The following is a 24,728-nucleotide window of genomic DNA, read 5'->3' on the forward strand; positions in this document are numbered from 1 at the left end:
CCCAGATTTTAAGCCTTCCCTTATTAATTCACCTCTTTACACATATGACATCTTTTTGTGTTCGCCTATAGGGTGTTGATTTAATTCTATGTAGGCCTAGTTAATCATCGACTGCGTAGTAGCAGTAGCAGTAATTTAATATTAACCTACTAATAATAGATTTAGGTCAGATTGTTATCTTTGTTTTGGGGTGGGTTGCTTGTTTGGCTGCAGTCATCCCATTGGCTCTCCCCAGGAAAGGTGTCGGCCAGGCGTTCTCTGATTGGCCAGGAGGCGACCTGTCGGGACGGTTAATTGGCTCACCTGGCTGAATTATGTCCCACACACCAGTTCCATACCTCGGTGTAGTTTTACTTTCAACAACACAGAGCAGCAGCTGGGGGCCAGAGAGAGGTGCCGTAGGACATTGGCAGTCTGTCATGGACTGACTTGTGAAACAGATGGTTGTTCTGTAAAGGTTCAGCCGAGGAATACTTTCTCTTCCAAATCCTGCCCGGTGAGGTGAGTAACATACCAAGAAACCATTCTGTTGTGTTTCAGCTCGCAGGCTTATTATACAGTATAGCCTACTTTTATTCAGGGATGCAGTGAAGGCTAAACCCACCTAAACTCAGCTGTACCTGTAGCTATACCTGTAGCCTATTAGCTACAGCTTTTTTGCTGAATAGTTAGGCTCCATGAATTCAAGTTTATATACTAGTATCAATGTATTCATATGCAGTTGTGTGAGAATAGAGTATGTGAGAATAGAGTCTTTAAGAAAACAAATCAATGCTTTTTTTGAAAATAGAATTGCTTTTGTTTGAATTGGGGTTGATGTGGCTGGGTGATCACAACCTATGTCTGGAGGTCATATAGTTTACCAAGCCTTTCATGTACTGCTGCATCATTCACTGGTTCTGTTCATTATTGAACTGTTTGCTGTGAGAAAATATGAGTGTGTCTGTATGACTTTACTGCACAGTGTCATCCTAAATGTGTTATTAACACTTTGTGGCGAGGTGAGATGTGGACACGCTTTAGGTAAGTGTCCTCAGCAAAAGACACCTGTTATTAGCCTACGAGAAATATAATATATATAATATATATAATAATATATATAATATATATAATAATATAGTTGTCAAGCAAACCTTTTTCTCATTTTACAAGAAGACTTGATGAAAGGTCATTCCATGTGATCTCTACGATCACGATTGTTTGAACTAATCATTTACTATATATGATGTGGTGCTTTATAGGTTAGTGTTGAGTAGAAAATGAGGAAGGGAGAGCCAAATATTTGCACACATGCACTATTGCCAATAACACTCAAATTAGAAAAGCCAGGACAGAGAGTGCCAAGCTAAACATTAATGGGATATTTCTGTTCACTGGAACAGGTTGAGTTGCACAACACGCTGTTCGCTAAGGAACCTTTGTTTACTGTTAATCATTCAACCAGTTCTCTCCGCCTGCTCTCTTATACATATTTCACATGTCTGGCCCCGTTTCACTAACACACTCGAATAGACTCTAAACGATTGTAATCATTGTGGGTTTGGTGCTCCGGCTCGTAAACTGTGCAGCAGCCGCCCCATAAGTGAACATATGAATGATGAACTGGAACCGCTCCTGCCCTTCAGAGTTATGATGGTTGACTCATGACACTACGTGATGTTTCAGGTGCAGTGAACTGGGACAACTGAGTCACATCAGAGCGCACTCGGCTGAATTAAGAGTTTAGAGCAGGCAAAGTGACATTCCTGCCACTATTAACCCATTGATACCTGATGCAGCATTTGCGTGTATGTCCCTCATTTGTGTGCGTATCCCTTTAAGACCGCGAACCGCATTAACATGGTTCGTGGTCTTAAAGGGATACGCACACAAATGCTGCATCAGGTATCAATGGGTTAATGTAGGATATAGGCTAATAAACACATATTAATTGCATCAACCCTAGATATGGTCATTAGAAAACACTATTTATAGTGGGCCAACACTGAGCTGCTACACATCGTAGTCCCCACTCTCATAGGCATAGGCTATATGGATATTAACTATATTAACTTTTCTCATTTTACAAGAAGACTTGATGAAAGGTCATTCCATGTGATCTCTACGATCACGATTGTTTGAACTAATCATTTACTATATATGATGTGGTGCTTTATAGGTTAGTGTTGAGTAGAAAATGAGAAAGGGAGAGCCAAATATTTGCACATGCACTATTGCCAATAACACTCAAAATTAGAAAAGCCAGGACAGAGTGCCAAGCTAAACATCTTAAAGGGATATATACACATTCAAATGCTGCATCAGGTATCAATGGGTTAAATCTTGACTCAGCAGTGTGGGTGCAGTGAGCGTCCCCACTGCTGCCCTGCTGCAGGTTTGTAGTCTTTACACGGTAAAGACTACACAGCGAGAGACACTGTCCCAATACGTGGGACAGTGTCTCTCGGTGATCACCTTTTTCCCATTTGTCCTCCTCACCATGTCAACAAGCCCTTATTAGTCTTCGCTTGTTGCTAAGGCTCTGAGTACACATCTCAGCAGCACAGGCAAGTTCCCATTTCCTGTTCAAGCCTGGGCCTCCCACTAAATTAGATGATAATAACATCATATATTGGTAATTGTTCTATTTGGGACCAATTTATCCATATACATTGGAATGGGAGGGGGAGTGTCCTCTTGTTTGAAATCACCGGTTTGCCAGAATTGTGTGTTTTGTCATTGCGAACTGACATTTTTAAAATCACACCCGTTGAATCTCCTGTCTTGCCCGCTGTCATTCAATGTAGGCTACACATGCAATGGCCCTTTTTCCACAGCCACCATTTTGTTGTCTAAAAGGCTGGATAAACACAGGTGCAATCAACTCACCAATTAGGGCCCCAGCACTGGAACACCTAAATGGACTGGAGGTTGGAAACCCTAATGAATGTTTTGGTGCGCCCGTGTTACTTCCGTTCCTGCCTTTTAGATGCAAAATGGCTGCTGTGAAAAAGGCCTATTTGTTCCAAGGGGAAAAAAATTAAAGGCTACTGTCATTACATTTTCCAGAAAGTCCTTTTTCCTCCCACTTAATGGTAATTTCAGTTGTCACTCACTGGCTGAAGGGGGCGGGGCATAAAGTATGTGGTTGACAATATGATTGAGTAGTGAGTCTGCACCTGAGTCAACGTCAAAAGGATTATCATCACGATAACTTTGCTTTGTTTTCCAGTCTTCACGGATGCTTATTTCAATAAACATGCTTACACTGACTCATAAAGGGAACAACTTTAATTCTGGTTCTCATATATGGGCTAATCCAATGGTTTCGTGATAAGGAAACAATAAAGTATTAGCCTCGCCGTACCTCCACTGACACGCCTGAACCTGATTGTGCAGCTGTAGCTGTGTGATGAATAGGCCATAATATAACAGGTTGTAAGAACGGTTCTCATGGGATGTATTGAAGCTGTGTGACCCACTAAGCCAAAATCCACAGTACAATCTAAACCCAAGTTGATCAAATATTATCCGTTCTTGCCTCAAGCACATTGATTGTTGGTGGTATTTGCTACCAGCACTAACTAATCCACTTGACATAAATGGAGAGCTTAACTCGAGTTATTATGTAGCTATGTATTGTCCCTTATGTATGTATTGTCCCTTATGTATGTATTGTCCCATATCTATGTATTGTCCCATATCTATGTATTGTCCCTTATGTATGTATTGTCCCTTATGTATGTATTGTCCCTTGTCTTGGGAATGAATCTAATGACAGGGCCCCTCTTTCTTTGCGAATCCCAGCGCTTGTATCTCTTCATCAAATACGCAGACTGGCACGCTAAATAGAGAGCCAAAGTGGAACGTCACTTCCTGCTTCAGCACTGTACCAGAGATTTTCATCCGCCATTTATTTTCCCATAGACATTTCGGAAAATGCTTATAAAAAGAGTTTTACTGGTTCAAGCCAAACGATACAGATATATTTAGAAACAGGAGAGATCGCATAACATTTCAATCGGACCAAAACGTTTTAAAAAATGCGGGTTTGAAGAAAATCTTTTTTCAATGTTGTTTTTTTAAGTTTGGGTCAGAGGGAAATGTTCTATGGTCTGAACTGTTTGGTTTGAACCAGTAAAACTCTTTTTATAAGCATGTTAGGAAATGTCTATGGGGAAATAAATGGCGGATGAAAATCTCTGGTACAGTGCTGAAGCAGGAAGTGACGTTCACATATACACGGCTCTGGAGAGGCAGTAATAATCCTCTCTGAGTCTTTTGGCTGGCTTGCTTTCCTCATGCTTGACCTGTGAGGGGTAATGTAAAGTGGATAATAGGCAGGTTTGTGCAGCGTAGTAATGAAACGAAACACCACACATCAAATGTCACTACACACAGATGGTGCGTGACGTGATGAATGCCACGCCTATTCATAAACAAAAACTGGCATTTCATGCTTGATTGCTGAAGCATAGTGAGGGGAATACCAAGTAATAAACAAAGTGTAAAACATCCGTATGAATTCTGATTATATACACGCAGATCTCTGTGGAATAGGATTCCCATAATCGTGTGCAGCAGCTTTCTGATGCTAGTCATTTAAAATACATAATAAGTATGAATCTAATAGCAATTTGCAGTTAATATTATTAACATGACACTGTTGTTATATAATATGTTTATTATGGTATGTATATATTATTTCCTATATAGATGATCCAAGTAGATTACATTTGATTGGATACAAATATATATGGAGAAAATTAGATTTTCTTGAAACTACTATAGCTCCTTCATGCTTTAAGATATGCAGCAGTTCATATTAATGCCACCCATGTGTTAAGTGAAGACAGTTAAGCGAAGACTCGTATTTACAAACAATAAACATGTACAAATTATTTACAGCCTCAAAATATACATTCATGTTTACCTGGCATATACTCTCACTCTGTATCAAGATTTGAACAACTGCCTTCGTTCCAATGAAGTGAACATGAATCTTGTGGTGGTGTGTGGAGAGAGTGGTGTCAGTAACCTGATTCCAGGTCAGCTCTTTTGTTCTGCTCTTAAGAACCCTCCCCCTCCCTTTTTCTTTTCAGGTTCTTCCTCAGACCCGGCCTGGCATCTGCCTAATCCAAAGTGGACCCTGGAGCCCAGGTCATGCCCTCCTCCTCTTCCTTGTGCAATGCCGAAGAGTGACACGTGGCCAGGCGGCGTTGCCATGGAAACCTTGAGCAATATGGACAGTGCCGGGAGCTGTGACAGCGTAATCAGCATGAACTCTGCCTTTGTGAGTGCTGCTATTATCCTATCATTCACTAACTTAACTTAAACTTAACTTAATTTAACTTAACTGTTATCCTATCATTCTGTCCCTGCTATTATCCTATCATCCTGTCCCACTGAGTCTGTTGCTTATCTGTTCTTTATATAACACAGCCTGTGCACTTGCTTTACTATTAGGCTACTTTATTCCTTCTGGCACAGTAGCCTTTGTGTCCTGTCTATAGAAAGAAATGAAAATGAAAAGAATACCGGCATATTTTTTGTTATATTGTGGCCATATATTGTGGCCATGATTCCGAGGACATCAGTTAAAGGAGAATTTCGTTTTTTTTTAACCTGGACCCCTCTCCTCACATTAATTATGATCTGACGACTCACCCAGTGATCTCCGCAGCATTTCTGGCCGTCCTACGTGTTGTTTTGAGATCAATTCTCTCCAATCCAGTCGTAAAATAGAGCTCCGTGGGGGCCAAGTGGCAGCCTGTCTTTCCTGCATCTAAATAGTCAGTTTTATTCCCGTTTTCGCCACATATCGTCATAATCTCATCCCTCAACAACCACCGGACTGATATTTCCCCCAGGGCTGTTTCCTGGAGTCTCCAAGGGATCAAATTACCTCATTCATGATCTTGGTCACCAAGTCTCGTCAAGTTCCGCGATACTTTCCTGCCGGCTGGCCAACTACAGTTAGTTAGAGTCGTCAGATCATAATTAATGTGAGGAGAGGGGTCCAGGTTAAAAAGAAACGAAATTCTCCTTTAAGTAGGCGAGACACACACGAATCTGATCCGATATAAAGGCCCAATGTGTGCGTTCACACCTGTACATTACTGAGATCGGATCGCCCAATATCCCATCTCGCCCATGCTAATACCAGGTCTGAACGTGGCCACAGTCAGTGGGACAAGGTTGCTTTTGCCACTGATGAGAGGAAGTGATTATTTTTTAAGTTTGAGGTCAGATATCCCTGTGTTGGTTGAGAGAGTTGAGAGCATTCTTTCAAAAATGATCAGAGCAGAGGAGATCCTAAAGCTGTTCACAGGAACCTCCAGTCACCTGAAATAGATTCCTCTGACAGGCCGATACAGCATGAAATATAGCCAAGAACAGGACACAGGAGGGGTGTCATTTGTCATTCCGTCGCTGCTGTGTGTGAACTGTAAACACATTTGAACCACTCTTCCCTCTCCTGTCTCCCTCGGCCATGTTTCAGGATGAACGGAGGAGAGAGATTGCTGCAGTAGAAAGGCTGTTCCTGTGGTTCACACGCAAAATTCATTTCTCTTTGTACGTCTGCAGTACATTTTACAGTCTCTTGTTTTATTGTTGTGTGCACAGAGTGACGACAGTCTGGAACACCTGTCCGCAGAAGAGAGGGCGTGCATCATGTATCTGGAGGAAACAATTGAGGCTCTAGAGGTGCAGGAGGACAGCGGCTTGTCCAACGATGAGCCAGAGTCAGCCAAAACGACCCGCCTCTCGTCTGCCGCGGGTCAGATGAGAGTGGATGGTAAATACCAGTGCCTTTGTGATTCAATAGTTACCTAGGTTCTGTTTTCGGTGCCGTCTGTCTGTTTGTTTGTTTGTCTTATCTGTGTACAGGATTACGGAAAAACGACTGATCCCATTTTCATCCTAGTGCACTTCTAGTTTTGCATGTTTTCTAGCTTGGTGAATGTTTTTATCTCATACCTACACATTCAATTAAATCACATCAATAATGATAACAGTGATATTAACAATAATTATGTTTTTTTTGTTTTTTTTAGATATTTCCAGTTTGAAACCTGATGAGTCTGGAAGAGTGCCCACACTTCTCCTGGTCAACGGCGTGGGTGCTCCCCCTCTCAAAGCACCAGCGGGCACAACTGAACCCGAAACACCTGAGTTGCCAACGGAGCCTCACGACGCTGAGCAGCACGCTCGAAATCAAGCCTCTGAACCACAGAGCAGTCCTGCTCCTGCACAGTCCACCGACATGAAGGATCTGGAGATACCTACAGACCTCAAGACTCAACCCGAAGCAACAGTTTTCCCCAATTCCACAATCCCCCCATCAGCCACTCAGTCTGAGATGTCTTCACCAACTGATGGCGATAACAATCCTAAGACTGTCCCTACAAATGCCAGGCTGAACCCAGGTCAGTCCACTGAGACCTCTGAGATAGACCTGGGTTTGATACCTCCTCCCTCAGACTTCATGGATGAGCCGCGGCTTCATCCAACACCAGAGGAGGAGAAAGAGCCTCCTCTGTCTGCAGAGACAGCAGCTGCAAGGCCGTCGACATGCATCGAGATGGAGGAGCTACGCAAGAGCACCTCGGTGAAGAAGACTCCAGTGGTGGGCTCCCCTGTAACCCCAGAGCCTCCCCCCAAGCTCCAAATTGAAGTCAATCCCAGTACACCAGCGACCGCCTCCGACACCCTGCCCAACCCTCTCCCTGAGGCCGCCGAGCCCAGGAGTCCACCCGCTGTGGCCCCCAAACCGAAGAAACTTCCTCCCAACATCATCCTGAAGTCCCACAAGGCCTCAGATGGTCACTCGGGACACTCTGTCTCGACCAACGACAGGTTGATACTGGACCCTCAGAGGGTTCGCATGGAAGCCCTCCGAAAGCTTGGTCTGCTGAGAAGCGATGAGGCCGATTCGGGCCCCGTCCTGAGCCCTAAACTCTCACCCGTGTCCAGGAGGTCATGGCCTGCCTCTCCCCTCAGCCCAGCAGCAGCTCCCCATACCGCCCCAACAACAACAACAACAACACCCTCAACACCGTCTCCTGCACCTGTGAGTAGTCCGGCTCCAGCCTCTGTCCCAGTCCCTTCCTCGGCTCCGGCCACCACCACGCCAGCGCCGGTGACGTCCACAGCTGTGGTCCACCACGCTCCAGATCTCCTCCCAGCCCCCGCTGCTTTTAGCGACGCCATCGAACATCTGCCAGCACGTGCCGAACCGCCCCCTCCCCTCACCCGTCCGGCCGCGGCCAAACAGTTAACCCCGCCCAGGGTAGGTGTCAAATCGGCCACCCTGGAGCGCTCTGGCATGGGTCTAAGCAGCTACATGGCTAGCCAGGAATTCGCCGACGCCGGCCAGGGAGGCGGTGCCGAGCGTAGCCTCGGTCATCTCCGTAACACGCGGCCACGCCCCGCGTCGCTGGGTGGCGGGGACGAGTTTCAGGGAGAGGGTTCAGTCACGAGGAGGTCCCTGCCCGCCCCCGCAGCCGACTCGCAGAAGCTGCCTCGGTCTCACGGCATCAGCGTGTTGATCTGCCCGCGGGCGAATAACGGAGAGGACCGCCGCGAGGCGCTGAAGAAGCTGGGGCTGCTGAGGGACTGAGGCTTGAGTCCTAATACACCTCCTCTGACTGCCATGGACTCCCACGAGGAGATACTTTATTTGAAGGAACATGCCTGGAGATGCTAGCTACATACTGTACATGATTGATGAAGGGATTACTATACTTTCTGGAAGCAGTACATATTTGATGCTTTTCTCCCTTTTCACAGCATTGAACTGTGTAGCCAGAGACTGCCTTACTACATGAACTGAATACCATGATATCACACCCATAACTTGTATTTAAACTTACGTATACTGTACATTTATAGAATACAGTAGCCTACTGTATTTTTCATAAAACTGGCGAGCAAGAACCTTGTTGATATTCACTGACTTTCTCGTCGTAGCTATGTTTTTTGTAAATTAAAGACTAACGTGTACGTTTTTGTTTTGTTTTTGTCGTTTTAATACGTAGAGACAGTAGACTCTTGGGTCTTGCACTGTACAGTATGAAACCCCCTCACGCTCTGCCTCACTGTCTACTTTCCTTTGGTTATTCTTTTGTTTCACTAACCCAAAGCTGAGGCTGCTTTCCTCTTGGTTTTCCTTTTGGTTCTTGTTTTTTGTTACTTTAAAAGGTCACTGCGGGTTTCATTTCTTAAAGTCTGAAAGCGTGACTTGTTGACAAGGGGAACTTAGTAGCAAAGCCTGTCTTATTTCCAGAGCTCTGATCACCCCTCTTACTCCATGCAATGTGTCGAAGCAAAGGGCTTGGCTTATTGAGTAAATGAAAGATGTAGAGGGAATGTCCTGAATGTCCTGCACATCATGCGTTTTCTGCCATCAGATTGCAATCAGATTGTGCTTGACCACTTGAAAGTACAGGTGTAAACGCCCCCAAGACACATTGAAGACGGATTGCAATCTGATCGGACAAACCACCTCCGGAGGTGGTCAGGGACGCATTGTGTACCCATTTAACACAAGTGTAAATGCAATGTGTCCTCTCAATCTGGATGCAGCAACCGTATGCGGGTTGAGAGGACACCCATTTTGGGTGATCAAATTGCCATCAGATTGCAATCTGATCACCCAAAACGCATGTTAACACCAGGTGTAAATTAAATCAGGCGAATGTGGTCAAGCACAATCTGATTGCAGAAAACGCATGTTAATGCCAGGTGTAAATGGCCTCAAAGCGGCACATAGTGAATGGCCAGTAGGCGATAAGAATCTGAAATATGTGGTTTGCATGCTCTCTGCAGTGACGCACGTGTCAAACCTCACTAGCTTGTTACACAGCAGCTATACATGGTGCCAATATTGGTCTGTCAGTTGTACACATGAGTCATGGCAGCTGATTATTATTACATAATTATCATTACATAATATGGCTTCTTTGAGGGAGGTGACACATGGATTAGAGCTCACCTTATAAAATACCTTTTAAAACGGCTCTCTCAAATCAAGCAATCTGATTGGCTCACAGCAGTGGCATATTGAGCATAATACCACAGTCAATATACCACAGTTAGAGCCACTATGCCACTGCAAAAATGGGATGAGCAAGGGCTTTAAGCACTTGACGCTCAGGGCAGGCTCAGATCCAAACAGCTCCCCTCATTTTTGCTCATCGCATTTTTTAAACAGTGATTTAAGACATTTAAATAATAATAATAATAAATTTCATATTGCCATACTTGGCAACTGTTTTATAAAAACAATAGATCACTTCAGACCGTGATATATGCTCATTATACCCCACCTAAGGGTGTTTTGAAGCACAACCCTTAGGTGTGGTATAATAAGCATATACCACGGCCTGTGTTTTAGAAGGCTTCGTCATGACAACAAACATGATGCAATCATAATTATGAACAATCTAATTTGCCTCGTCTGTATTTTGTATGATCATGAAATCTCACATAATTTCACTTTACATAAAAGTCAGACATTTGCTTGACTTGCCCTTTGGAAAATGTCGTGTTTGTCTTTGTTTCGCCCGGGTGACCGGTGTGTGTGATGTGGAAAACACGGGCCCTCATGCGTCACGTCCAATCCCAAATTGAGACAACAGTCACTGGCTCCGCTGCAGCTTCAGCACCTTTATCTGATGGTGACAGAACTGGTGCAACCTGTTTTTTTTCCACCTCCTGGTTTGAGCCTTTATGTAACTGCGTTGTTCATGAAGGCACTTAAAGGGGTTATTACTCTGTGTTCCGATGTCACGTCAGCTCATTGTGAAGATCCTAATTATGCACACAAACGCCAAAAGAAGAGGAAACGGCTACGTGCCGTCAAACCAAAATGAGGAAGGAGTGCTCTTCTCTGTGTGGCGTGTCGTCGTCGGTATGCTAGCTATCTTCCCCCGCCACCTTCCCTGTAGTCAGGCCAGCACAGCTGACTGACAGCTACTGTCACTTTCACTGATATCTGTGCAAGCATCAATGCACTGCTGCCATGCATACCATACCATACTAATCTGCATACCAGATACCATAGCTTCCCTACAGTCTTGCATCGACATGAACCAAGAAGTTACACAGAAGTCCGCCTGACACTTAAAGGCCACTTACACCTGGCACTAACATGTGTTTTCTGTGATCAGATTGCAATCAGATTGTGTTTTATCACTTGAAATGCCAGGTGTAAACACCCCCAAAACGCATTGAAGAAGGATTGCAATCTGATCGGCCAAACCACCTCCGGAGGTGGTCAGGAATGCATTGTGTAGGCTACACATTGAACACAAGTGTAAATGTAATGTGTCCTCTCAATCTGGATACAGCAACTTTATGCGGATTGAGAGGACAACCATTTCTGCAATCTGATTGCAATCTGATGGCAGAAAACACATGTTAACGCCAGGTGTAAATGGCCTCTTAGCCTCAACGCGAGACTCATCAGTCATGACTGATGAGTCTCGCGTTGAGGCTGGCTGACACTTAAATTAAACAGAAACAGGCTGGTGTTGTATTTTCATGACTTCTCTTCTGCCTTATAATACGAATTATCATGTAGCACATAGGCGGATTATGACATGACGGGCCACTGGGCCTGGATGCCTAAAGGGCCCCCCTCCTCACAGTGCTCAGTGCTGCACATACACACAGTTAAGACCAGAATAATAACTAAGACATCCACCTGCATCTCGACAGGATTTACAGCACACCTGAACACTCAAAGCCAACAGCGCAATAACAAGACATAAATTCACCTGTATGTCAATACAGGCTCCAAAATGAACATTCACATTTTACCAGCTACTCAATAGATTACCATGGTTTTTTGTCGTTTTTTGCTGCTGAGTGAAGCAAATCTACCAGCCACTTATTAGCATATTTTACCAGCATTTGGCTGGTGGCTGATGGTGCTAATTTTGGACCCTGTCTCAATAACACAGGATTTACAGTGCAGGTACACTAAAAGCCAAAAGCACAATAACCCTCTAATTGTCCATAAACATAAACATGCCAAAAATAAAGGGTTGGGTAAGGTGACCAGATTTCTCAAATGAAAATCGGGGACATTTCCAGTCCGGCAATCAATATATCATTAAAATATCCAATGTTGTTACCTATGAAATAAAAAAGGGGGATGATTCCGGTTTCATTTATTTTGCCCCGCGCACGCACACACACACACACACACACACACACACACACACACACACACACACACACACACACACACACACACACACACACACACACACACACACACACACACTTCATTCACTGTGGCCCTTTACAAAATGTCAATGTGTTCTCCAGCAGCATTAGGCCTGGCCGTCCGTTTTTTATGAATAGCCTCAGATCTCAAAATGTATTTTCGGTGGAGTCCCAAGTGCTTTTTCAATGTCTTCCTGGAAGAGCAGGAAGCAGCCAAACATGTAAACACTTGTTGGATGTCTGGATCAGTGGGCGACATAGACATGAGATGCTTTGATATGCTTTTAACCCGCCCGTAAGCCTCCTGCAACCTTCCTGCTTGAATGGTTTGCCAGTGGGCACGTCTGTAAAGGAGAGACTCATGGGTACTCATAGAATCCATTCTCATTCAGATATCTTTGACATTGACCATGTCGGTTTTTCAAAATTCGTTATTTAGCCTTCCTTCCTTCCCAACAAGGTATCATGGCATTGTTGGTCCCAATGGATGCTGTAGGTCTTACAGTCATACCCTGTAAGTATCTTCACTCTAGATTTAAGAATTAGCCCAGTAGAGCTAGAGTCATATCGGCCGCAGACGCCAGTAGAAAATCGGGGACATTTTCGGGGACAGCTCCAGCCGGGGACAGGTCACCAAAAACGGGGACTGTCCCTGAAAATCGGGGACGTCTGGTCACCTTAGGGTTGGGGCCCTAAGCCATCATTTGGTCCCAGGCCCAGGGAAGATATACTGTGGCCCTGAGAAGAGGCTCTGGGCTATGGGCCCCTGAGCTCGTGGGCCCCTGGGCCTGGGCCCGGTAGGCCCGTTAGGCCCGTTCAGTAATAGGCCCACATCCCTGATGTAGCAAAGGGTACAGGTTTATGACATAGGTGTATTTAAATCATGAGAGGCCAGTTGGTCAGACTTAGCAAGCGGCTTTATTTAGCAAACGGCATGCATGGCAACTATTGTGGCGTATGACTCCATTTGTAAGGTGGCGCTGCTCTTGAGGTGAGAGGAGGGCATCTGTATAGGCTAGGATAGAGTAGGCTATTAAGTAGAGCCTTATAAAGTGTTCCTGCTTGTCAATGATTTTCAAAAATATTTGATGGTTTTGCTCACAAGTGACTGCTTGAAAACTGCTGGCATTAAGCCTCTGTATATGTATATGTATATGTATATGTATATGTATATGTATATGTATATGTATATGTATATGTATAATATTCCAGTCTGGTTTTAGACCCCATCCTATTCCTAAGACAGAAACGGCTCTGCACTAAAAGTTGTTAATGCCCTAAACACATAAACCTCAAACCCAAAATCCCTTCTTGTATTTTTGGGCCTCAGTCAGTGCAGGATTTGCTACCATGCATCACTCACAACACTTTAGACGTTTAAACATATTGAGGACACTGCTCTCTGCTGGTTTAGAGGTGACTTGCAGGGCAGAGATTTCTCTGTGTCCATGCATGAGGAGGATTTGGTCTCCTGGAGACATGATGTCAGTCTCCAGGAGACATGATGTCAGTCTCCAGGAGACATGATGTCAGTCTCCAGGAGACATGATGTCACATGATGTCAGTCATGTGCGGTGTTCTGCAGGGCTCCATCCTTGGGCTGCTTTTATATTTATACATGCTTCCACAGCACCTGTGATACCAAACACAACACACTATATAGTATACTATAGTTTACTTTACAACTGTAAAGTATCTCTCTTTTTCTCCAGCTGTTACAGACAGTATTATATGGATGGACAAAGTTTAAACCGTAAAGACGTATAAAAAAAAGAATCTTAATCATGTCACAAAGTCTGTGTTTACCATTTGAAAAGTATTACCAAAATAAGAGGGTTCCTATCACAAGACTGAGAAACTAGTGCATGCCTTCATTACCAGCAGACTACTGCATGGCCTCCTCACTGGTCTCCCTAAGAAGACTGCAGCTAGTTCAAAATGCTACTGCACACATTTTAACTAGGACAAAGAAAACTCATAAAATCACCCCAATTCTCATATCGCTCCACTGACTCCCATTTACGTTCAGAATAAACTTTAAAGTGGTATTGTATATAAAGTGCTCAATAATATCCTTGCACCAATTGATATCAGAGACATGCTAATCACTTACTGTATCAACCAAAACTACGGTAGCCCTCAGGTCGTCAGACATGCAGGGATCTTTGATCAATTCTCCTGGTAAGCTCAGAAGCAGGAAAAGGCTGATTTAGTTGCCATACAGTATAGGCTAGTATGCACCCAGCAGTGCTGTAATACTCAAGTCGTCCAGGACTCGATCGTGACTCAACTTGGACTTGAGCGTTCATGCATTTCAGACTCGGAAGTAAGTTGGAGACGAGGACTCGTGACAGTTTTTTGTTTTTAATAGGCCCTAATAATTTGGCATATTGATATTGATACCTATATTAATACCATGACATTATTCAATTTTGTACAAGGGCACAAACGTGTGTTCCACCTAGTAGGCTACATGTGGATTCATCCTGGCCTTGCTGCACGAGAAGTTCACCCAGCTGAGCGTGGCCGGCTGGGCGAGTCCCCACTTAACACTATGGAGTCCTTCTGCTTCCTGGTGTCCATCATCAGCCGGGACCTGAAATGGGAGCTGAACATCAGAGCTCTCTCCAAGAACGCACAACATGTACACGGCAGCTGAAGGAATTGTGGTGGTCTTCTACACCTCCACCGTTGAGTGCATCCTTATCTCCTCCATCACCGTCTGGTATGCTGCTGCTGCCCTCAAGAACATCTGCAAACTGCAGGCAGCGTATCATGCTGGAAAGGTGATCGGATGCAGCCTGCCATCCCTTCAAGACCTGCACACCGCCGGGGCCCTGAAGCGGTCTTGGGAAATCATGGCCGACCCCTCCCACCCCAGCCATAAACTCTTTGAGGTACTCCTCCTCGGCAGGAGACTGAGACGTCACAAGAACAGCTTCTTCCCAACAGCCATCCGCCTCATCAACAAGGACTGAAAGCCTCCACGAATAGGGACTCCTCAGAGTCTGGTTTGACTCTGAGGAAGACACTGTGTGTCGAAACGTTAGTCTGCTTGCACCTTATTAAATTGCTCAACTTTGACCGTGTGCTCCAGATTGCTTCTTTCTTACATGTTCACTCACTCCGACTTCTGACAGGCACCGGTTTGGCTTAGTTCAGTTAGTTAGTTCAGCTGAAGCGTGGATATTCCCTCTTTGTTTGACTAAATCAAATTCCTCATATGTAATCTGATTACCCACTGTGGCAATAAAAGTGAATCTGACTCTGAATCTGAATGTGCAGTAACTCCAGACTCAGACTCAGGTAATGGGGATTATTCTTTGGTGACTTGGACTCGGACTCGAACACTGGGGCCTCGAGACTCGGACTCGATTGTAATCAGATTACTTACTGTGGCTATTAAAGTTTGTAATCAGATTACTTACTGTGGCTATTAAAGTTTGTAATCAGATTACTTACTGTGGCTATTAAAGTTACTCTTGACTGTAGTCAAGACACTGGCACCGTGAAACTAGAATGTCCTGGCTGAGATGTGCCCTCATGTTTCATTGTTTTAACGGTAAACTGAAAACTCTTTTCACACTCTATAAGCCTATATCAGGTCTTGTATTGTCACTGTTGTCTGGGCCCTTAATTGTGTTTTGTAGGTTATGTATTTTTGTACATTTGTACTTGTGTTCTATTTTGAAATAAAGCACCTTGTATTGTTGCCTTGTGTATGAAACGTGCTCTAAATAAACTGGACTTGCCTTGACTAATTCCCTACTACAGAATCCTCTTGACCACTAGAGGGCAGTCCAGATTCATGCTGGTTGGGGCAGTGAAACCACTAGAATAATGTGTAACTAGATTTCCCAATTGTGGCTGAAGCTCACATGATAAACCCGCATTTAATAATATGCCTACTAAGCATATTCTCCACGCCCCGTGTTGATGAATAGACTCCAAACACACCGGATCTGTTGCACAAAGGCTGATGAATGGACACATTTCTACTCATCTCTGCAGATCACAGCTCATTTGGGTCCAAAATAGGGCGTGATACATTTCACTGTGTGCCAACGATCAAAAGGTACCTACTGTGGAAACTCACAGCTGTCTTTTGCTGGCATCATATTTTCCTGATGAGCGATGATCTATGAACCGGGTTCAGCTGTGAATTTGATTAGGTCTCACCTCCATAAATCATCAAGCATCATAACGGCAGATGAATTGTTTTCCAAGAACACAAAGCAGGACTAAAGGCTATACTGTCGATTTATTGGTGCTCTACTAACTGTTGGCAGCGCTAACAAAAAATAACAAAGAAGTTGCATTATCATCCATTCACCATCATGCAGAATACGGTATTCTGCTGGCTAAAGTGCTTCCCTTTAAGTTCACCAAAGGGAAATAAATATGTTGTATAACAGTTCTGTTCCTGGCCATAATACTGACAAAAGAACCCTAAATGAATGGCTAACACCCCCTAATGTAATTAAATATACTAGCTGAATACCCGTCCCTGTGTGACTGGCCATTTAGTCAGGCCTCGCTCACAGAGTAGGCTCAGCCAGGAAGGATGACATCACTGATGACATCATCACTGATGACATCACAGCATTAGATAATTAGGGCAATCACCTAATTAAAAAAAATCCGGCTCCATCAGGTCACCGGGTCATCAGGTGCTCTTTACACCCCCTGAAAGTTTCAGCCCGATCGCACGTAAAACGGCATAGCTGTGGCCGGCCGAAATTCTGCTCACACGCACGCACGGCACGGCATGCACATGCACACACACACACGCACACGCACACACACACACGCACACACTTCTCTTATTATAATAAGATTATCTGCCTCATATTCAGTCGTCTTTAGCTCAGTCATCCACAAAGAGTTGAGAATTTTGTTGAACTGAGCAATTTGATTTGAGCAATTTGTTTTGGCGAGGGGAACACGACCCTGTTACGGTCTGGTTTTTTAGAATAGAATTCTACGGACCTCAGTGGGCCAGTCTGGGGGAACGATAACTTGTTTGTTTTACAGCTTATTTGAGAGGTGAGAGCGGGCCTGATGACCCACAGCCACCCCGGGAGCTTAGCTTGGTCCAGAGCTGCAGTTTTTTCCATTTGATTAGATTTTTTATCTCTCTCCAGAAAATCACTTTGTCGCGCTCCTTCCAGGGGAATTCAGGTCAGTATTAGAAAGTGAATGTGTGAGATGTAGTATTATGCTGAGCGTGGCTGACAGGTTACTGGAATTATTTGATAAGGTGGAAAAAGGTGTGTGAATATGCCTAAAAACATCCAAGGTGTATAGTCTAATTTTAGTGACCTTATTACACCCCTCCTGCATGCAGACAAGCGCCGTCGAACCTCCATGAAATTCCTTCGGGACACTCCCTAGTGTTAGGAGCCCTGTGAGGGTTGGACTAGGTAGGCGTTAACTGTAACTGCTGCACCATCAGGCTAGACAATGAGCTCATGGGACTTCCCCACGGTCCCAGTGCTGTTCTGTACTTACCTACCGTAGTATACATACTGTCTGTGCTGTTCTGTACTTACCTACCGTAGTATACATACTGTCTGTGCTGTTCTGTACTTACCTACCGTAGTATACATACTGTCTGTGCTGTTCTGTACTTACCTACCGTAGTATACATACTGTCTGTACTGTTCTGTACTTACTGTACCTACATACCGTAGTATACATACTGTCTGTGCTGTTCTGTACTTACCTACCGTAGTATACATACTGTCTGTGCTGTTCTGTACTTACCTACCGTAGTATACATACTGTCTGTACTGTTCTGTACTTACTGTACCTACATACCGTAGTATACATACTGTCTGTGCTGTTCTGTACTTACCTACCGTAGTATACATACTGTCTGTGCTGTTCTGTACTTACCTACCGTAGTATACATACTGTCTGTGCTGTTCTGTACTTACCTACCGTAGTATACATACTGTCTGTGCTGTTCTGTACTTACTGTACCTACATACCGTAGTATACATACTGTCTGTGCTGTTCTGTACTTACCTACCGTAGTATACATACTGTCTGTGCTGTTCTGTACTTACCTACCGTAGTATACATACTGTCTGTGCTGTTCTGTACTTACCTACCGTAGTATACATACTGTCTGTGCTGTTCTGTACTTACCTACCGTAGTATACATACTGTCTGTACTGTTCTGTACTTACTGTACCTACATACCGTAGTATACATACTGTCTGTGCTGTTCTGTACTTACCTACCGTAGTATACATACTGTCTGTGCTGTTCTGTACTTACCTACCGTAGTATACATACTGTCTGTGCTGTTCTGTACTTACCTACCGTAGTATACATACTGTCTGTGCTGTTCTGTACTTACTGTACCTACATACCGTAGTATACATACTGTCTGTGCTGTTCTGTACTTACCTACCGTAGTATACATACTGTCTGTGCTGTTCTGTACTTACCTACCGTAGTATACATACTGTCTGTGCTGTTCTGTACTTACCTACATACCGTAGTATACATACTGTCTGTACTGTTCTGTACTTACCTACCGTAGTATACATACTGTCTGTACTGTTCTATACGGTAGTATACATACTGTCTGTACTATTCTATACCGTAGTATACATACTGTCTGTACTGTTCTATACGGTAGTATACATACTGTCTGTACTATTCTATACCGTAGTATACATACTGTCTGTACTATTCTATACCGTAGTATACATACTGTCTGTGCTGTTCTGTACTTACCTACCGTAGTATACATACTGTCTGTGCTGTTCTGTACTTACCTACATACCGTAGTATACATACTGTCTGTACTGTTCTGTACTTACCTACCGTAGTATACATACTGTCTGTACTGTTCTATACTTACCTACATACCGTAGTATACATACTGTCTGTACTGTTCTGTACTTACCTACCGTAGTATACATACTGTCTGTACTGTTCTGTACTTACCTACATACCGTAGTATACATACTGTCTGTACTGTTCTGTACTTACCTACATACCGTAGTATACATACTGTCTGTACTGTTCTATACTTACCTACATACCGTAGTATACATACTGTCTGTACTGTTCTGTACTTACCTACATACCGTAGTATACATACTGTCTGTACTGTTCTGTACTTACCTACATACCGTAGTATACATACTGTCTGTGCTGTTCTGTACTTACCTACATACCGTAGTATACATACTGTCTGTACTGTTCTATACTTACCTACATACCGTAGTATACATACTGTCTGTGCTGTTCTGTACTTACCTACATACCGTAGTATACATACTGTCTGTACTGTTCTGTACTTACCTACATACCGTAGTATACATACTGTCTGTGCTGTTCTGTACTTACCTTACCTACATACCGTAGTATACATACTGTCTGTGCTGTTCTGTACTTACCTACATACCGTAGTATACATACTGTCTGTGCTGTTCTGTACTTACCTACATACCGTAGTATACATACTGTCTGTGCTGTTCTGTACTTACCTACATACCGTAGTATACATACTGTCTGTGCTGTTCTGTACTTACCTACATACCGTAGTATACATACTGTCTGTACTGTTCTGTACTTACCTACATACCGTAGTATACATACTGTCTGTGCTGTTCTGTACTTACCTACATACCGTAGTATACATACTGTCTGTACTGTCTGGAGGGAGCCTGCCAAGAGCCCACCTCCACCCTCCCTCCCTCCCTCCCTCCCTCTCCATCCATCCACATAGATGATCATAGAGGATTAGTGGAGACAAAGTGGCAGAGAGCCACTGCTGAGTGTGCTGGGGGGTTTAAGCATGCCCTGTGTGTGTGTGTGTGTGTGTGTGTGTGTGTGTGTGTGTGGGTGTGGGTGTGGGTGTGGGTGTGTGTGCGTGTGCGTGTGCGTGTGTGGGTGAGGGTGAGGGTGTGTGTGTGCGTGGGTGAGGGTGAGTGTGCTGGGGGGTTTAAGCATGCCCAGCCCAGTCCTGTGCAATCAAAAGAGGCTACTTAAAATATACAGGTATTGTCTCGTGTGTGTGTGTGTGTGTGTGTGTGTGTGTGTGGGTGTGTGTGTGTGTGTGTGGGTGTGGGTGTGTGTGTGTGTGTGTGTGTGTGTGTGAGGGTGCATGTGCGTGTGCTTGTGCTGGCGTGCATGCTGTGTGTGTATGGTGATAGATGATACTTAGAACGATACGCGGGCTCATTGGGTGTGTTTAGGATCAAACTTCTAAACTTTCCGATTTAATCACTATCTCATCTCATCTTCCACTTGATTACAAGTGCACACACACACACACACACACACTCACACACACACACACACACACACACACACACACACACACACACACACACACACACACACACACACACACACACACACACACACCAGGTATACACACAGGGGCCCCCCTCAGGTGCACGCGCGCACTCACTCACTCACAGCGCTAACAAGCTACACCCATATCTGATGTAGCGCTCTGCTGTGGCGTATTACGGCGGTGGTAATAAGAGGAGAGGAGAACAGACCCTCATAAGCCAGAGCCCGAGGCCACACTAGAGCCACACTAGAGCCATAATAACACTCGACTCATCTGACATTTGCAAAGGCGTGATGCTACAAATCCAGCAGAAGCCAAATGCCACTTGTGCCTCTGGAACCATTTTTCCTCTGATGCATGTGGCATATTAAACATCTCTATTTGAGACGTGCATCGGAAAAGTAAGACCTTTAGCGAGAGTGAGGGAAGCTGTTTGTGACAGCTGAGATGTCCCTCTCTCCCTTTTCACCATGCACCCCTCCCTTCTCTCTCTCTCTCTCTCTCTCCCTCCCCCTCTCTCTCTCTCCCTCCCTCTCTCTCTCCCTCCCTCTCTCTTAGTGCCTGAGGCTGTGGTCAGGTGACATTCCTGGGGCAAGCCCACAGTGTTCGCTGTACTAAACTGTGGAACTCAACAAGCCACTGGGATCCCCTGCGGTGCTGGCATGGTGGAGCACCGGGGAAGAGGTCCTGCTGGGCCTGTGGTGGTGTTGGTAACGTAGCACACACACCATGGCCCCCGCAGAGAGAGAGGAAGAGGGAAGAGAAGAAAGGGAGGAAAGGAAGTTGTAAAGCGCGCCGAGGCTTGACGTTTTGACACATAACTCTTTCAAAGTTGAGACAATGGGGGGAGTGTAAGATGTCAAACTAGAAGGAAGGAGACGAGGAGTTTTGAGGTGATGTGCAACATCTGGATGAGAACATTCAGCACTCCTCGGCTCATTAGAGTGATGTAAAGTGCCGGTGTCTCTCACAGAAGTCCCCCATCAGCCATCTCTCTCGCATCCGTCTCCAGCAGCAGCTGCTGCTCTCTGCAATATTGTGAAGTCGAAATGAAAAGGTAGCTTTGCAGCAACACTCCTTTCTCTGAGAAAAAGCGGTTGTCAGTTGGCTACTGCTTTCTGACAGCTGAGAAGAGCAGAAGATCCAAAACAATTGGAGGCGATGGCATTTTGTGGCACATACCGCGGCAGTTGTTACATGTGGTATTTCTACGAATGTTAAAGGGAGACCCCGGCAATTTTCAACGCCGATTTATTTCGCACATAATATCACACATATCCGAAAAGTGTAAACAGTTTTGTCGGCATTCATTTAGTTTGACAGTTGTTGAGAGTTGATTTGTGTCAAGTTGTGGACCAGTGATGTCATTCATGCACAAATGACATCACATGGTCCACACCGTAACTCAAATCAACGCTCAATATGAGCAAAATAATTCAGCATTGAAAATCGGCAAAGTGTCACCGCATTTACGCCGTGCCTCAACTACTCCCTGGAAAGAGACGTTGTTATATTTCAAAAGTGATATTTCCTTCACATCCGATGAACTGCGAAAAGAAAGTCACTACTGGCGTATTACTCAACATCTCCCAAACGTGATGCGAAACAAGTGGAGGCAGGTTTCCCGTTCGACTTGCTCTGCAGCCAGTCTCATCACGGACATGTTGTTTTTAGCCTCTCTGAAGAATGACGATGATGCAATTCCATTTGACTTATTATCTACCAGGCATATTCCACACATGCTCTCTGGATACCTTCCCCACTTCTCTCCCACTCCTCCTCCTCCTCCTCCTTAAGCAGTCTGTAACTGAAGTCCTTTTCATGACGAGGATCATAAATTAAACATGGCGCGGGCTTCCCTCCTGTGTCTGCGTGGAGGTAAAAATAGCTTGGTTTAGTGCACAGTGCCCTCAGTCTGTAATGAAGTGCTGCCATGAACAAGTGGTAGTGATCCTTTCCTCTTCGGCCTGACTTTTACTCAGGCTCTGCTGCTGCTGCTGCTGCTGCAAACTGCTGTTCTGACTTTCTCCAACTCCCCCGGTGACTCTGAGCTCATTTGGTTATACAAGTGCTCACAATTACCCAGAGATTTGGATATAGGGACGTGGGATATTTCCATATCCCTGACGGATGTTATTTTAATTACACTGAACTTGCTTGACTTTGCACCGTGTGGATTTACATGCTTTTTCTGCCGCCGATGCGAGAAGGATCCTCGCTATAAAAGTTATTCCGTTGTACTTGCGTCTCTTATTCATAGAGGGGCCCTCACACACACTCTGATAGACTCCGAAAACATACCTTTGTCTATTAAAAACAACTTTCTTAGAATCGAAAGGTACAATGCGTTTTGTTTGTTTTGGTCGAAGATGATGCAAAATAGCAGATAATGAAAAGTAATCCCTTGTCCTTTCTACTTTGCATCAGCCAGACACGATCGGTCGTCCTCAGATTGCCTGCATGCATTTCAAATTCTCTGCGTCATTGTTGCAGAAAGTTGTTATTATCTCCAATCAGCCCTAATGCCAGAGAGCCTAATTATATTTGAGTGGGCATAAATAACACAGGCGAGCAGGCAAGATAATTACAGCGTATAGAATCTGTCTGTAAGTAGACGCGCAAATATAAAGGCATCAACACATCGGATTAATTGAGCTGGTAATGCGGAGGTAGGTAGGTAGGAGGTATAGCAGGTGTGTGGCTATATATATATACAGATGCGTGTTTCCTCATCAAGACACTTCCTCAAAACAAATGTTTCATGTGTCACTGCCGGTGAGACGCGGTGGCACAGTCGTGTGTATCCAGTAATTAGAGAACGGTCTGTTTTGATTCATGCCTACGTTTCCAGGCCTCAAGCTCCTTGGAGATCTGAGGGTAATGTGTGGATACATGGACCTCATGATGCAGGGCTGATGGTTCCTCACCTTCAACATACTCCATGGTGACAGAACAGACGTGCATAGAATCCAGTTTCATGCCAGTTTGGGTCCTGAAACAAAATGGGGTTTGAGAGGTTTCTACAGTGAGTGCACGCATACTTTCTTAAATGCTTCCTATAATGTGGTAAATCTGCATATAACTGTTTTTTTGACACCAGACATGGTTTGAATTATTCAGAGCCAGGAGCAAAATGAATGAGGGAGATATGTGGTAATTGAAGTGAATCTCCTGCAGGCGATATATAGCTCAACGCTCAATACTGCAGAGCTGATTATGTGGTGATGATTATGGCACGGTTGTGCAACCAGATGTCAGAAAATGTAATTTGTCCCCAGGGTTTTTATTTCTATGTTCTCATACAAAGTGACAGTTACACAGACAGCATGGATATAGTTCCTTGCAACAATTATTGATTGTTAGTTGTTCAACCTGTGGGCTGTGGCTTTGATCCATCTATTCTCTGAAATGATGCAGCCAGTCGCACTTTTGTGTGGTCAACATGGTTTGTTCAAGCACAATAATAACTTATTTGACATGTTTTCTTTGTTAAATGGGCACATTTTTTTGTATGCGAAAAAAAAAATCCCAACTATAAAAGGCATATGAAATTGCTTAGGGCCTCCAGTTGGCCTCGAGATCCTCAGAAAGAGATGTCGGGAAATTAGTCCATGGAGGAAAAAATCAAAGCTACATCTGCCGTGTTTTTCATGTTGTTCAGAGCATTTATCTATTTGGCATCAGGAAAAAAAGATGGGCTTCTCATCTTTAATCTATGCATATATGCCTAGACAAATACAGCAGTCTCAGTGACTCTCACCACCACAAACTTCCAACTCTACAATCATGTTTTCAGGTTGCTTAAAGTGAAAAGTAAAGTGAAGAGATGATTTCACTACCCCCCCCCCCCTCCCCCCAGGCTAATTCTCACAAATAATCCCCAGAATGCCATGAAAAGCTCCCCATGGTAGGCTAATTGGATTAATTAATTTGCTGTTGATGGTATCCTGTTACATCACCACATGGCCATCTTGGTAGGAAAATAACCGGTGATTGTAATCAATTAACAGGTGATCAAGTGACAATCAAGTGACACAAACAGCCAATGAGCTGTGTGTATTGTAGCGCCATATTGGTATAGGAAAATGCGTGTGGCATCATGGCTAGAAATAGGCTAGAATTGTCAGGCTATCCCCGCATTCATTGAAATCAGTAAAGTGGCAAATATTATGAGCGTTCATTGGGGTCG

General features: G+C 44.3%; 1 protein-coding gene across 1 annotated transcript; it reads left to right on the top strand.

Moving 5' to 3' along the window:
- The first annotated feature begins 343 nt into the window (after positions 1-343).
- LOC310780915 (specifically androgen-regulated gene protein) lies at positions 344-8,985 on the top strand. The gene is made up of 4 exons (XM_083641435.1): positions 344-501; positions 5,082-5,272; positions 6,607-6,778; positions 7,038-8,985. The coding sequence occupies exons 2-4, from the start codon at positions 5,168-5,170 to the stop codon at positions 8,600-8,602; spliced, it is 1,842 nt and encodes a 613-aa protein (XP_083497561.1). The 5' UTR covers positions 344-501; positions 5,082-5,167; the 3' UTR covers positions 8,603-8,985.
- The last annotated feature ends 15,743 nt before the right edge of the window (positions 8,986-24,728 follow it).

The sequence above is a fragment of the Poromitra crassiceps genome (genome assembly GCF_964638095.1).
Source record: "Poromitra crassiceps genome assembly, chromosome: 8".
Classification (NCBI taxonomy): Eukaryota; Metazoa; Chordata; class Actinopteri; order Beryciformes; family Melamphaidae; genus Poromitra; species Poromitra crassiceps.